The sequence below is a fragment of the Diceros bicornis genome, chromosome 17 (genome assembly GCF_020826845.1).
Source record: "Diceros bicornis minor isolate mBicDic1 chromosome 17, mDicBic1.mat.cur, whole genome shotgun sequence".
Taxonomy (NCBI): Eukaryota; Metazoa; Chordata; class Mammalia; order Perissodactyla; family Rhinocerotidae; genus Diceros; species Diceros bicornis.
Window position 1 is genome coordinate 5,422,501 of NC_080756.1, and position 13,879 is coordinate 5,436,379.

A 13,879-nucleotide genomic window follows, 5' to 3' on the forward strand; every position below is an offset into this window, starting at 1 on the left:
GGCACTTAAAGAGTTTTTTAAAAGCAAAGACGCATTAAAAAAAACCTAATAAATTTTTAATTAGAATTTTTCCTTTTTTTTTTTAACAGGACAAGTAACAGATTACATCAAACTTCAGAACTTCTCAAATATCTAGTTATTATACACATTCCCATCTGTCTTGCAGGGAGGGATCTTGGTCGGCTTAACAGTTTCAGGTAAAGTAAGCTGCATAATAGTATATATTACAATAATAAATGTACAGTGTTTACAGGAAATATGTCTTAGAAGCAAGAAAAAGATGCATCTGCATCAAAAGGCGACCTTTTAAAATGCCACAACTATTTTTTACATTCACTCTTGCAACAGGTCACAAGATAGGGTCACTAAGCTCAGATAAATCACTATGATGCACATAAAATACAGAAAGATTGGTTATTTTATATATTATATATATTTATATTTTCACACTTTAGCATCTGAGACATAAACTGAGAATTAAAATTTATTCTCTTCAGATAACAAATCATTTTTTATTCTTCATAAACATGGTGCCCACAAAAGCACATAGGTAAGGCACAATAGGGTTTTCTGTTACAGAACAGTGTGCATCATGTTTACTTAACCAGAAAACGTGCATTATCTGTGCAAGTTCATGCTGCAAACCCAACACATATACAATAAAAAACAAAAAGGAAACTGAGCTTTAAACAAAATCAAAATTGGTACAATTCCAGCCGCTTCACAGATTCATTTGGACTGAATGACATATCAACAGGTTGTTAAAAAAAAAAGCCAATGTTACATTACAAGTAAACTTTGCTCACCAACTATTTTAATGTGAAATCATAAACAGTAATAAAGTAACTTTACTGAAACAAAGTAAATACCGAGGCACAAAGCAAGGCAACGGTCACTCGTGCATTTACTATATTGCAAACTGTCATGACCCAAAATTGCAAATGTAATATTTCAAATACACGTTTTGCTGCAACAATGTGCCCTGCTTTAAACTTGACACATAACAGGGGAGCTAAAATTTCAATAAATCATAAATAGATTGGGAAAATGAATTATCCCCAATGGTACTATGTCATAGCCCTAGTATTTATAATAAATACAGCTTTTCACAAAATACTTTTCCAATATCTGCCAATTGCTTCTTTATTGCTTACGTAAATTGGAATCCATTACAACTGGTATCGGAACTTTCACACAAAATCATACTCAGACATTTTAATATAAAACCTATAAAAGATATTTTAAACTTGTATCTAATACTTCCAGGTGTTTGGCTGTTTGATCTGTGTGATAGTACAGCCATATGTATATATGTGTGTGTATATATACACACACACACATGCATATATATATAATGCACACATATACACACATACATATATACACACATCAGATTATGAATAAAACAGGAAGCTTATTTTACTGCTTTAATGCAGACATCCTCACAAGACTACTTTCGCCACCACCAGCATTTATACATATATACAAAAGCCAAGTTTAAGTACATGTACATCCACTTATATGTAACCACTAAACCCAAATTAATTTTTTCAAATTCCAGCTGTAGCAAATGAATCTCCTACAAGCAAAAGAAACCTAAGGTTAAACTGGGAAATTAACAGTTTTACCACATTAGCCTGTAAGGAACTATGCAGATGACTGTATACAAAAATTCACAACATTAGTTCACAGGAAATTATGGAAATAGAGGAAGCCTCTTCACCATGCTTTTGTGTGGTTATCCGAACACTTCTTGGTGCAAAAATACAACCATCACATCTGAAAATGCTTAATAAAGTCAATGTTCCTCATGCAAAACTTTAAATGCATTGGCTTAACTGAGCTCCAAAAACTGAATGAAACAATTATTCTATCTACTCAGCATTGCTGCCTCACTGCTAAGTCCCTTTGGAACCTTAAGATTTCTGGAACGTTCAAACAGAGCTATATTCAATAAAAATATTACATACAAAAAGCATTTAAAAAGGAAGACAGGAAGCCAAACAGGAATTTTCCTATTGTAAATAACAGTCCTAGGAGTAGAAGAAAGTCTTTTCAGGAACCAACTTGAGAATTGGCTAGGCCAGTCCGAAGACGAAGATGAGACATAGAGTTCATATGTTTATTTGACGGCTTCAAGGGAGTGTTGCAAGTAAGAGCTTGGGGAAAGCGATGGTGATATCTATCTAGCCGTAAATATTTTACTGTAACCAATTTCCCTGTTGTAAGATAAAAATAATGTTTTAGATCTGTAAAAATGTGCTTAATTTTTATAGAAAACAAAATGTGGTAAAAGACATATGAACACAAAATACAAAATAATCTAAAATTATTACTCTAAAAATGCTAACCTAAAATTCTTTAATTTAAAATCTGGTATAGTTTAACAGTAAGCTATAATTTATCTTTTCAAAATGTTTATAACACTCAAATTTCTTACCATCAAACCAAGAGCCGTGCAATGCCTTAAAAGCTTTTCCAGCATATTCTGGAGACAGACATTTAACATATACACAACCCTATATTAAAAAAAAGAAAGAAAGAAAGAAATGAAAAGAACTAGTTTTTAGTTTAATAGCAACAAATCCAAAATGTAGAATTCAATAGTAAAAGTCACTTTACCTCACGTGAATTTTTGTCTACTGCAATGTGAACAATGCCATCATTATCACTGCATTTTTCTAAAATTGCTTCTTGAATTGCCAAATGCCACTGATCCCCTATTTCCCTAAAAATTAATGAAAACAAAAATCAAAAGCATATTCCTACTCAGTAAGAAGTCTTCACTGTCTCTTACAACATATATATCCTAATAGAATGGGGATAGTTTAAAAACACATAATGTTCAAATTAGCAGTAAGTAAATACTTGTTACTAGCAGTAGATAGATTAAAAAATATTAGCATTCAGAAATCCCAGCCCTTCCCTCACTTTCCAGTGTAAGACTACACAGAGCTGAGGCAATGAAGAATTAGCCCATCACAGCAAAACCAATGTGCTGTCATTTTCTTTTCTTTTTTCTTTTCTTTTTTTTTTGGTGAGGAAGATTGGCCCTGAGCTAACATCTGTTGCCAATCTTCCTCTTTTTCCTTGAGGAAGACTGGCCCTGAGCTAACATCTGTGCCCATCTTTCTCCATTTTGTATGTGGGCCGCCTGCCACAGGATGGCTTGATGAGCAGTGCATAGGTCCACGCCAGGGATCCGAATCTGCGAATCTTGGGCTGCAGAAGCAGAGCGTGTGAACCCAACCACTATGCCACCGGACCAGCCCCAATGTGCTGTCATTTTTATGTTTAAAATCCTATGTATGTACAGTCATTTCTTTTTTCTTTTTAGACAAGTGTTAATAAGCACTTTAATGAGTTGTAGTGAACTTACAAAAGTTGAATATTATTTTACTACATCTGTTGGAAATCTTCCTCTTTTTTTTGCTTGAGGAAGATTGTCCCTGAGCTAACATCTGTGCCAATCCTCCTCTATTTTGCATGTGGGATGCCTCCACGGCATGGCTGATGAGTGGAGTACCTCTGCGCCTGGGACCCAAACCCACAAACCCAGGCCGCCGAAGCAGAGTGTGAAGAACTTTAACCACTCAGCTACGGGGCCAGCCCCATATTATTTTACTTTTAATGGTATTTTCAAATTTCTAAACTTAAGGAAAATTCTTAGTAGACAGTGTAGTCTGAGCTTCTCTTTTCCAAGATAATGGAAAAGTGATACAGGACAAACATTTTGCACAGTCAACTTACTCGTGTGAGAATTTTAAGATTTCCTGCAGCAATAATGCACATTTGTCTTTACCTGTGAGATACAGATGGTGGGGCAGAGGAAAAGGCAGCTACACTTTAAATGGTAAATCTTCATGTTAGGTAATAAAATACTGGACTGGCATGGATTTCCTAATCCCTAAGGTACGAGGTAAAATTCCCAATAGAGGGACTACTATTTCTATCTCTGCAAAACGGACCGCCAGGGGTGGGGAGGGGTTGTATATACTGATAGTGCTTCCCTACATTTCCAATTTTGCTCTCACTTATTTGGAATCTCATCATATCAACTATTTCATTAAATAAATGAGTTATTAGATGGGAATTATGGGTATTTGATATGTAATACAATTTCCACTGTCAGGATATTTTCAAAAACAGAATTTGCCCTGTCATATCATTGGGCAAATAAGCAGCTGCCTTTAGGAAGCAGATTCTCAAGACTATCACAGCTGACGTAGAAGATATTTTGCATTCTAAGGCGATAACTTTTGACTGTGCTTTTTATCGGATGCATATGCTGCTGTAATTATACAGACAAAAAAGTTTCTCAAATATATATGGACATAAAAGTTTCTTGAATATCACATGGACAAGCAGACAGGATTGTAGAAGGGAAGGTGTGTACATTTTGTAGAGAATTTTTTACAAAGATTGGAAATTTAAAAATAGCAGATATTTTTATCTACATTGTCTACTGAGGCAAAGAATGTTGGCAGACATGACTTATGCCTTTAACAAAGGGTATTGTTTGTCATCATTTGTGTCATTAATTTGACTCAAGCATTTATCTTCTCTGGGGTTACACAGTGAATACAAAGGTTTATAAAAGTTTTACAAATCATTATACATCTGTGTCTTTTGGCCACACGCTTGCTTGGAATTTAACAAAACAGAAGAAAAGAGAAAAACATAACATTTCTGTAGTTAGAGATTCAGAAATAAAAGAGATTTTTCAAGTGTAGACATAGCATTATAAGAATATCATGCATTTTCAGCCAAATTTTCCAAATAAAAATTATATGTACCTCTGATCATAATACTTACATAACTGGATCAAACATATTTCGAATCTTTAGACACGGTGTCAAGCTATTTGGCGGTGAATTTCTTCTATCTAAATGAAATGCTAGAAAAACAAATTCGTTTTACTATTTGCCATTGTTCCATTTTGTTGAAAGGCATTCAGTTATTCAGTTCACTCAAAAAATACTCACTGAGTTCTTTTACTATGAGCCAGACTTCTGGTTAAGGTGAATAAGACACACTGGGACTTGGGGAGAGTCACTGCTCTCCCAGAGTTTACAGTTTAATGGGGGAGACAGATGAAAAACAGTGTCACCCAAGAAATCATAATTATGGTAAATCCTAAAAAAGATGAATACAGAAAGCTGTCAAAGTAACAAGCTGGTCTGAGAGTATCAGATAATACTTCACTGAGGAAGTGAGATTTATGCTGGGACCTAAAGAATAAATAAAAATAGGCACAATGAAGAGAGACGTAAAGGACATTTCATGCAAAGGTGATGACTTGTACACAGCCCCTGAGCTTGGTATATTCAAATGACTAACGGACAGCCCTGTGGCTAGAGTGGGGAGAATAGAAAGACAAACCTGAAGAGGGAGATGTCAGCTAATTCAGGACCATGTAGGCCACATTAAAGTATCTAGACATTACCATAAGAGCAATACAAAGCCACACAAGTGTTTGAAGGATAGGAATAATATGATGATATGTCTTTTAAATTAAAAATGTTTTAAATAGACTGTTATGTGGAGAATCAATTAGGTGGAAGCAAAAGTGAATGCAAGGAGACCAATTAGAAGGTTATTATAGTTGTCTAAGAGGGAGATGATGGCAATGTGGATAAGACAGGCCAACCAAATATGTGGAAATAAGTGGACAGACCAGGGTACATTATGGAGTAGATGTGACTCGACTTGTTTAAAGGCTGCACATGATGGGGTAAGGTAGAGATTAAGGATGACTCCCAGGTTTAATGCAGAACAAAATGAGGAGGGGTATCATTAACTAGACAGGAACACTAGAGGACAGGTCAGTTTGGGGAGAGAAGATATTGAGTTTATGCACTTGAACTGGTGGTACCTACAGCTTGGTATAAAAATCTCAAAACCAGAACAGAAGACTTAGCTCAAGATACAAATTTAGGAGTTATGAACACACATATGGTAAATGAAATCTCAACATGAGATCATCAAGGGAGACAAGCAGAACGAGAAAAGAAGATGGTCTTCAGAAACTCCAATACCTAGAGGTCCAAAAAAAGAAGAAAATACAGAAAAGAAGATTGAAGAACTGGTCAGAAGTGGAGGAAAAGCAGAAGAAAGTGGCATTGCCAAAGCCAAAGGAAGAACATTTCAAGGCAGACTCGTTGTTAACACCATTGAGTAAAATAAGGACAGAAGAGAAAATGTCCACTGAGTTTAGCAATATGGAAGTCGGAGAGCTGTTTCTTTGGAATGATAGGGATGGTAAACAGACTGGAGTCAGCTGAAAAAGTAAAGACAGTGAGTACAGTAAACTGTTTAATGCTACTTGGCTGTAAATAGGTAGAGACAGGGTGATAGCTACAGGACAATGGAGAGTCCAACAATGTGTTTTAAAGATGAGAGAGACTATAGCAAATTCAAGTGCTGATGAAAAGATCCAGTAGAGGCATGGATTTAAAACACAGTAAGGGAAGATACTTGAGAAGACTAGAGAGAACGGGATCCAGAGGGCTTAGATCCCATTCCCTCTAGAGGGAAAGGCTTGTGTCTTTGTTAAATGAGACAGCTCCTCAATTGCAATAGGATGTGAGAATGAGTGTGGATTCTGGTAATTTTATGAATTTGGTAGTGGAAATTTGAGGCAGATACAATCTGATTGCTTCTATTTGAGTCATCGACAGAGAAATAGGAGAGAGAGAAGGGCAAAGGTTTTAAAGGGGGAAGAAACCTAAAACTGTTACTGAGTAGAGTAGGAAAGTGAATGACTAGTAATATACGGTAAGAACGTGAAAGTCAGGTAGTGCTGAGGGCCTAACTGAAGGTGATTATTTATGAAGGTACCAGTCTGCCAAGTTGCATGATTTTCTCCCGCTGTGCTCAGCCACTTGCATGCAGACAGGCAATAAAAGAGTTTCATCCTTGGCTGGAATTTACCAGGATAAGATGAAGGATAGGTATTGACTTAAGGGTACTAGCAAGAGAGCGACTGGAAAGATGGATTGTGGAAACTAAGACAGACAGGAAAAGAAGTGAGGATAGGAGGAAGGCTGAAGAATTGGAGAAAGTAGATGCTTTGGAGAACTGGAGATTCCAGGAAGTTTAAAAAAGAAAAACAAATATATAAAGCAGGCAAATTGAAAGGATAAGTTTATGGCTAAAGAACAGAGTATAAAGATTTCAGAAGTATCTAGTGATAAGAAATGTCTGCAGTGTGAATGGCCAAACAGTGCCTGATATGGGGTGGAAGGGTGGTCATTGGATATGAAAATTGTTGCCAAACCCCAGATCAAGAAGGTGTGTGAACCTCCAGAACCTTCCAGACTTCTCTAGCAGTGTATAGGTTCTGTTCTTCAATGACCTTGAGATTCCAGTATTGGCCTGGGCCAGCAGGGCGAACCAGGGAAAACAGAAGAATTCATACCACATATTCTAGCCTAGATCCAAGTTTCCACAAAATAACAGATCTGGGAGAAACTATTCCTGCCCAATTCTAGTCAGAAAGTAGTCCCAAAGATCAAACTGATTTTTAAGATATATGCTTTATCTCCCTAACTAAACTGTAACCAACTCCTGGGCCAAGGAGAGATACAGTAGTTACTGAATCTGAATTCAGTAGTTACTGAATATCATTTCAAATACCTCAGGAACTACCCTTGAATCCTTTAAATGAATGCTGTTTATTCCAAATACTACATATGTCAGAAGGATAAATAATTCCCTGGCTCCCCAGCAGGGCCTGTTTGATTTTTAACTGGTGCTTTAAAATACCTTTAGAGATACTAATGTTATATATATTATTTTATTTATATTTATTTATATATTATATATAATATATATATAAAATCATCCAATTTATATTTAGCTATCTTTTAGAAATTGAACTAAAAATTCCATAAGGTCGATTATTTAACAATTACTTGGGGAAAATGCTATTAAATGACAATAGCTTTAGTGGTAGTGAATTCAAAAGACTACTATAATTACCAACTCTCCAGCCATGTACTTTTTAACTAAACCACTGCATTTATAAGGGGAGAAACATTAAGCTTGTTAATAAGTTAAACTACCTTTTTACATAACCACCACCAAAACCCACAGTATATACCCATATTTATATAGCACAACATTTGTGTTCAGATATATTTAAAGGGAAGCAAAACTTATTTTATGCATTAATATTTTAAAAAGCTAGGTCAGAGTCATTTAGTTATATTTAGACTATGCATTTAATGGCATAAAAATGTAAGTAATATTAAAACTAAATTCTCTCTATATTAGAGCTATGTTCTTAAATGAGGCAAAAGATGTACAACTATCATTAAGAAATATTCCAACAACTTATTAGCCTCCTGTAACAACTCTTATGATGATGAAATTCTTAAAAGAATTCAAATCTCTCTTGCTAGGAGCCTATAGACTTTTGTTTTATCATCACAAACCATCCAAAAACTGAACCAGTATACTTCAAGCAAATAGCTACTAGGTTCTACCTCAGGATTTTCTGCCTTCAGGCTAGAATTACCTCAGCCATTACACTTTTTCTATTTGCCAAATAAGTAATAGGTGCCTTTACTCTCAATTCCTTTCCAGGATCAGGAACCCCTAATCACTTAACTGTTCATCAAAGACTATTAAGTAAAGGAGATTGAATTTACAATTCTTTTTTTTTTTTTTGGTGAGGAAGAGTCACCCTGAGCTAACATCTGTGCCCATCTTCCTCTATTTTGTATGTGGGTCACCATCACAACATGGCTGACGAGCGGTGTAGATCTGCACCTGGGATCCGAACCCTAGAACCCAGGCCGCTGAAGCAGAATGCGCCAAAGTTAACCAGTATGCCGTGGGGCCGGTCCCTAAATTTACAATTCTTTATATAGCCAATTTAGAAATATTCAAATTAAGATAGCTCAGTACTTGGCATATAGTTTGTGAACATTTAATACACCGGAACCTGATGAAACATATAAAAAGTAGCAGGTCACTTTAAAATATGACATCAATTCATGTTGGGTTATACTACCACTATAACCAACCTAAAGTTGTATTTTATCACACTTGCAGAGTCTTTTCGTATCTAAAGAAAATGATAAAGTGAAAATAATAGTCTGAGGTTTAAAATCCTAGAGTTTATAGAGCACCCAATTTAACACAGTTAAAGTAATCACACCACTACTAATTTGTAAGAACAACATGGATCATCTAGGTCAAGAAATTGTCTTTAGATTCATCTTGAAAATCTCACATTTTACAAATAAGACAACTATAACGATAAAAAAATTCATATGGACAAAATAATGGCCTTTTCTAGAACTTCAAAGGCATCCGTGAGCAGTGATTGCTAGCTCTATGAAGCAATCAGGCTGAGACTGCACACCCATTATAATTAGGCACTAAGGTAATCAGATCCTACTGGCTTTGAATTCTCTGTCTTCAGTTTCTTGGGGCCCTTCTGCATACACCCTTTGAAGCAAACAGTTTATTGTTCAGTGTCACCTTTGGCAACATCAAAGCTTCATCTGTATGCCATGATTACAGAAGCCTTTGACAGTGAAAATTAATTAGAGAAAAAAGAGAGTGATTGGATTTTATCCTACTGTAATTTCAAAACAATTTAGTTACCTTTCCCATAAATGCTATGCTTAGCAAACACGGTAAATATCCTTTTATCCAACAAGAAGATTAAAAGAAATTCAACTCACAACTAGTCTTAAAATGCAAATTAAACTAACCATGAGATTTCATTTTGCAACTAACCATTAGGATACAAAAAAATTCAAATGAGGTAACAATTATCACTAGTAGAGGTTTGGGTACACAAGACAACCAATCACCAAACCCTCCTATATCCTTCTATATACATGTTTTTGGAACTGTGCAAGCATTAAGAAAAATATAGAAAGATACCCACAAAAGCTACTTGGCACTGGGGATATGCAGGTGGAAGGGTCTTAGAAAGAGGCAGGCCAAGCAAAAATTGGAAGAACAGTTAAAAAGTTATGATTCCACTTACATATGTTTTATGTACATACATGTATACATATAAAACAAATTATAGATGTCTTATCGTAACCAGAGGCCCTCCAGGAGCAGTTCAACTGACCCCATCTCTTATCAACAGAGTGATTAAGAAGTGTCTTTCAGAAAAACTGCAAAGTCACGTCATCAGAGCATGCGTAAAAGAAGAAATCGTGACCTGAAACGACCTCAGAACCAAAAATCCTCCTCCCCATGGAACCCAAGGACCGGGACATGACCGGAACTTGGAAGCTGGACTCTTATCAGAAGCGAGGGGTCCCTCATTCGGGAAGATCCAGTGTTAAAATTCCTTTCCCACCTCATTGAAAATGTTTAGAAACCCATGATAAATGTTTAGAACCCTGTCATAAATGTTTAAAACCTTACCATAAATGCTTGCAGCCCACCAATCAAAACCTGTCCCACCATTTCTGCGTGCCAGCCTGTATTCCCTAACCTCTTAAATTTCACCCCAAATCCTGAATCAGGGAGACAGATCTGAGGGCACATGCCCCCTGTCTCCCTGTAGATCAATCTCAGAGAATAAAAGCTGATTTCTCCCCTCAAAGGCTGATGCCATAATTAATTGGATTATTTATGCATGTCAGGCAGAGAACTCCAATTTTGTGCAGTAACATTATTTGCATTAAAAATTAGGGGAAAAGAATGCAGAGTTAGATCTATAATACTAAGTTGCTTTGTTAAGTGAAAAAGAAAAAAATCAAAGTAATGGGTACAGTATTCTATTACAGTAAAGACACACCATTTACATTTATATGAGGAGAAAAGTGGAAGGATATACAAGAAGCTAACACTGATTCCTTCTATGGGATGGAACTGGAAAGGAGCTTTGCCTTCATACATCCTTCAATTGTACTATTTTACTTTAAATACATAAGACTTTTGCAGTTGAAAAAAGTAAGAAAAAATTATGTTTATATATTTGTTCTTTAAAAATACATACCTTGACCTTGCCATACTTTAGAAGGTATTACTAATATTTTGTCACAGGATGCAGAAGGCTGGACCCACCGCCAGACTAGAAAATCTGCACCACCCATTCTTCGTGTTTCCGTGCGAACACGAGACTCGTTAGCAGCAAGGAAGTCAACAGCTCTGGCCCAGACTTTCTTCATTTTTTTCCTACCATGTGAACAAAGTGACAAAGTTACCACCATCTGGGCTTGTCATCTTTTTCAAATATTAGTAATTGAAGGTAGTGGCTACTGTTATCTCGGGCTATTCTTCTCACTGCTTACGGAGTTTTTCTGAAAGAGATTTAGAGGCCTGAACCTCACACCTCAGATGTACTGAATTTCCATCTCCAGAGGTGGACCTTAGCACTGGTTTTTTTCCCTTCAAAAAGCTCCACTGGTGATTCTGACGTGTCACTAGGGTTAAGAATGCTGCTTCAGGATACGGCTCATCTTTTATTTTCAAAAAGTTATTATTCAGTTTTTTAATTTAAAAAGCTTTGTTAACAACAAAATAAAATATTTAAAAACATTATTAGTAAAACATTACTGTTATTGTCTATCTGTTTCTTTATCAAGATAAAATTAAAGGAAATAAGGTAGAGACTGACAACACAGAATCAAAAATGTATAGGAATGAGAATGATTTAGAAATCCAGTTGTCTACTATATGACTGACAATCAGGAGAATAGAAGAGAATTTAGAAAGAAAGGAGAGTTTAAAGCACAAAAATAAAGCCTGTACAGTAAAACAGGTCTAGTTAAGAAGGGTCACAACTCTCAATATAATTTTCACGACTGCAGAAGACACAGCATTCTGGTTACTTCAACGCATAATGCTTTGAACACACCTGTCATGAGGCTGTATTAAGGAATCTCGCACATGTGGAATAGGCAAGTAAGGTTGTAAATCTTTATTTTCCTGGCAAGCTTCATTATGACTTCGTAAAACATCTGAAAATAAATCAAACAAACTTACAAATGAATCAATCCCTGGACATCATGTTGTAGTCCATCACACAATGACTATTCTAGAAATAGTGTGGATTTTTATAAATATTGTACCTATAATCTTTACCACCATATCATACATCTGCCGTGTTTCCTCTTCCTCTTTCGTCCAGCGATATTTCATGTAGCGCAGAACGATACAAACCATCACTACACCTGCAATATTTATATATTTTGTGTTTTAAAAATTATGATCAATGGCATTAATAATATTCATTGCAACTAAAGTTATTGGGCCAGTTGTTAAAAAAAAAAAAAGTATACTGGGATGAGCCTTCAAGACAGTGAGTGGGTTGAACTAGCTACATAATTAAAACTACATAGAAAAATTTAATATTAAACATTTTGCAGAGTTTCACTTACTCTAGAAAAACCATTTCTTCTATTACACTGACAACTAAACATTTAAATTACATTATTTTTTTTTAAAACAGAATAACATAACTATGTTTCACAATATTTTTGCTTGGTAGCATTAAACTACTAGAAAAGTGAGTCTCATGAGACTGTAAACATACTACAGTTTACTTTAAGAAAATTCAATTATTTTTTAAAGGATTTAGACAGAAAAAAGAAAAAATGAATATCTCCTAAATTCCTATTATCAATCAAAATAGTCACATAAAATCTAGGAATCTGAATGAAAATTTTAATTTAGGTAAATGATATCTTTAAAATTAATTTTAATGAACTTAATTTATAATATTTTATTACTTAAAAGAAAACTTTAATGTTTATATTTTCCTGTTCTATTTTCTAAAGGAGATTTCTATCTATGCCCTACACTTGCTTTTTCTGTGACATTCTCATGACAAAGTTTTATTCCCACTTCCCCTTACAGTAGTTTTCTAAGCCCTTAGATTGATACTGACAGTATAAAAAAATCTCAGTATTATTATACCTTAGTGAAGACTTTTAGATGTGATTTATAATAGCAACTATCACAGAAGTAAATTCTCAACTCTGGCATTTGGTAAAATACAGACACAAAACTTCTAGACTACAATGTATCTTCCTTCCCATCCTAACAACTTACCTAAACACACCAACAATAACCTGTGGGTGACAGTAATAAAAGCACGTCGAAAACGACACCAGAAAGACATCTGCGGTCTTGTGGATTGTAAAAACTGCACATCACTTATATTTCTCAATTCTTCCTCAGGGCCATAACCAACACATCTATTTAAAAATAGGTAAGGGAGAGTTTAGAGTCAAAATCACTTCTTATACTACAAAATGGTCAAAATGGAAATCAAATCCTTTACCTTATTCCAACATCTTTTCCATTTTCTAAAATCCACTTCAATGAGGTGTTAAATACATCTTCATATTCAGAACCTAAATCCTAATAAGAAAAATAGAAAAAATAATTATTCTTAATAATTCACGTTCACTTGACTCTATGTGTAAGCTGTCTGATAAACATACCTTATCTTTACATATTACACTTTAAACTATATAACATAATCGTATTATTCATTACAGAAAAATAAAAGGGGAAAAAAGAAAAAATGTCACCATTTCCCCACCACACTAAGATAACCAGTGTTAATATTTTCCTATGTCTTTTTTTTGTTTTTTTTATATATATATGATTTGCTTTTTAAGTATCATCATGATAAGAATGAATTAGCCACTCTTTGTTTTTATGGAACACTAGTTTTAGATGAACAAATGACAAACTATTCAGACTTCGCTGTTTCACAGACATTTTCTCGAGAATGAAGTAAGCCCATCAAATCAAGAAAAACAATTGACTGTGTAACTGATGATAAAATTCAAGCTTTTAAGTGAAAAGCAGAATTTTTAAAAACGTGCATCCATTACTATGAGCTTGACAGTTTCACAATACTTGAAAACCTTTGCAATGAGACTGG

General features: G+C 35.0%; 1 protein-coding gene across 1 annotated transcript in view; it reads right to left on the reverse strand.

Annotated features, from left to right (window-relative positions):
* Window positions 1-466: 466 nt before the first annotated feature.
* LEMD3 (LEM domain containing 3) overlaps window positions 467-13,879 on the reverse strand; it is a 66,418-nt gene continuing 53,005 nt past the window's right edge. Inside the window, exons 5-13 of the mRNA XM_058557708.1 lie at window positions 13,268-13,347; window positions 13,036-13,181; window positions 12,054-12,155; window positions 11,840-11,942; window positions 10,979-11,157; window positions 4,816-4,897; window positions 2,623-2,728; window positions 2,441-2,519; window positions 467-2,219 (exon numbers count right to left, since the gene is read on the reverse strand). Of these exons, the coding sequence (XP_058413691.1) occupies window positions 2,056-2,219; window positions 2,441-2,519; window positions 2,623-2,728; window positions 4,816-4,897; window positions 10,979-11,157; window positions 11,840-11,942; window positions 12,054-12,155; window positions 13,036-13,181; window positions 13,268-13,347 (1,041 nt within the window). The 3' untranslated portion in view covers window positions 467-2,055. The remainder of the gene's footprint in view (window positions 2,220-2,440; window positions 2,520-2,622; window positions 2,729-4,815; window positions 4,898-10,978; window positions 11,158-11,839; window positions 11,943-12,053; window positions 12,156-13,035; window positions 13,182-13,267; window positions 13,348-13,879) is intronic.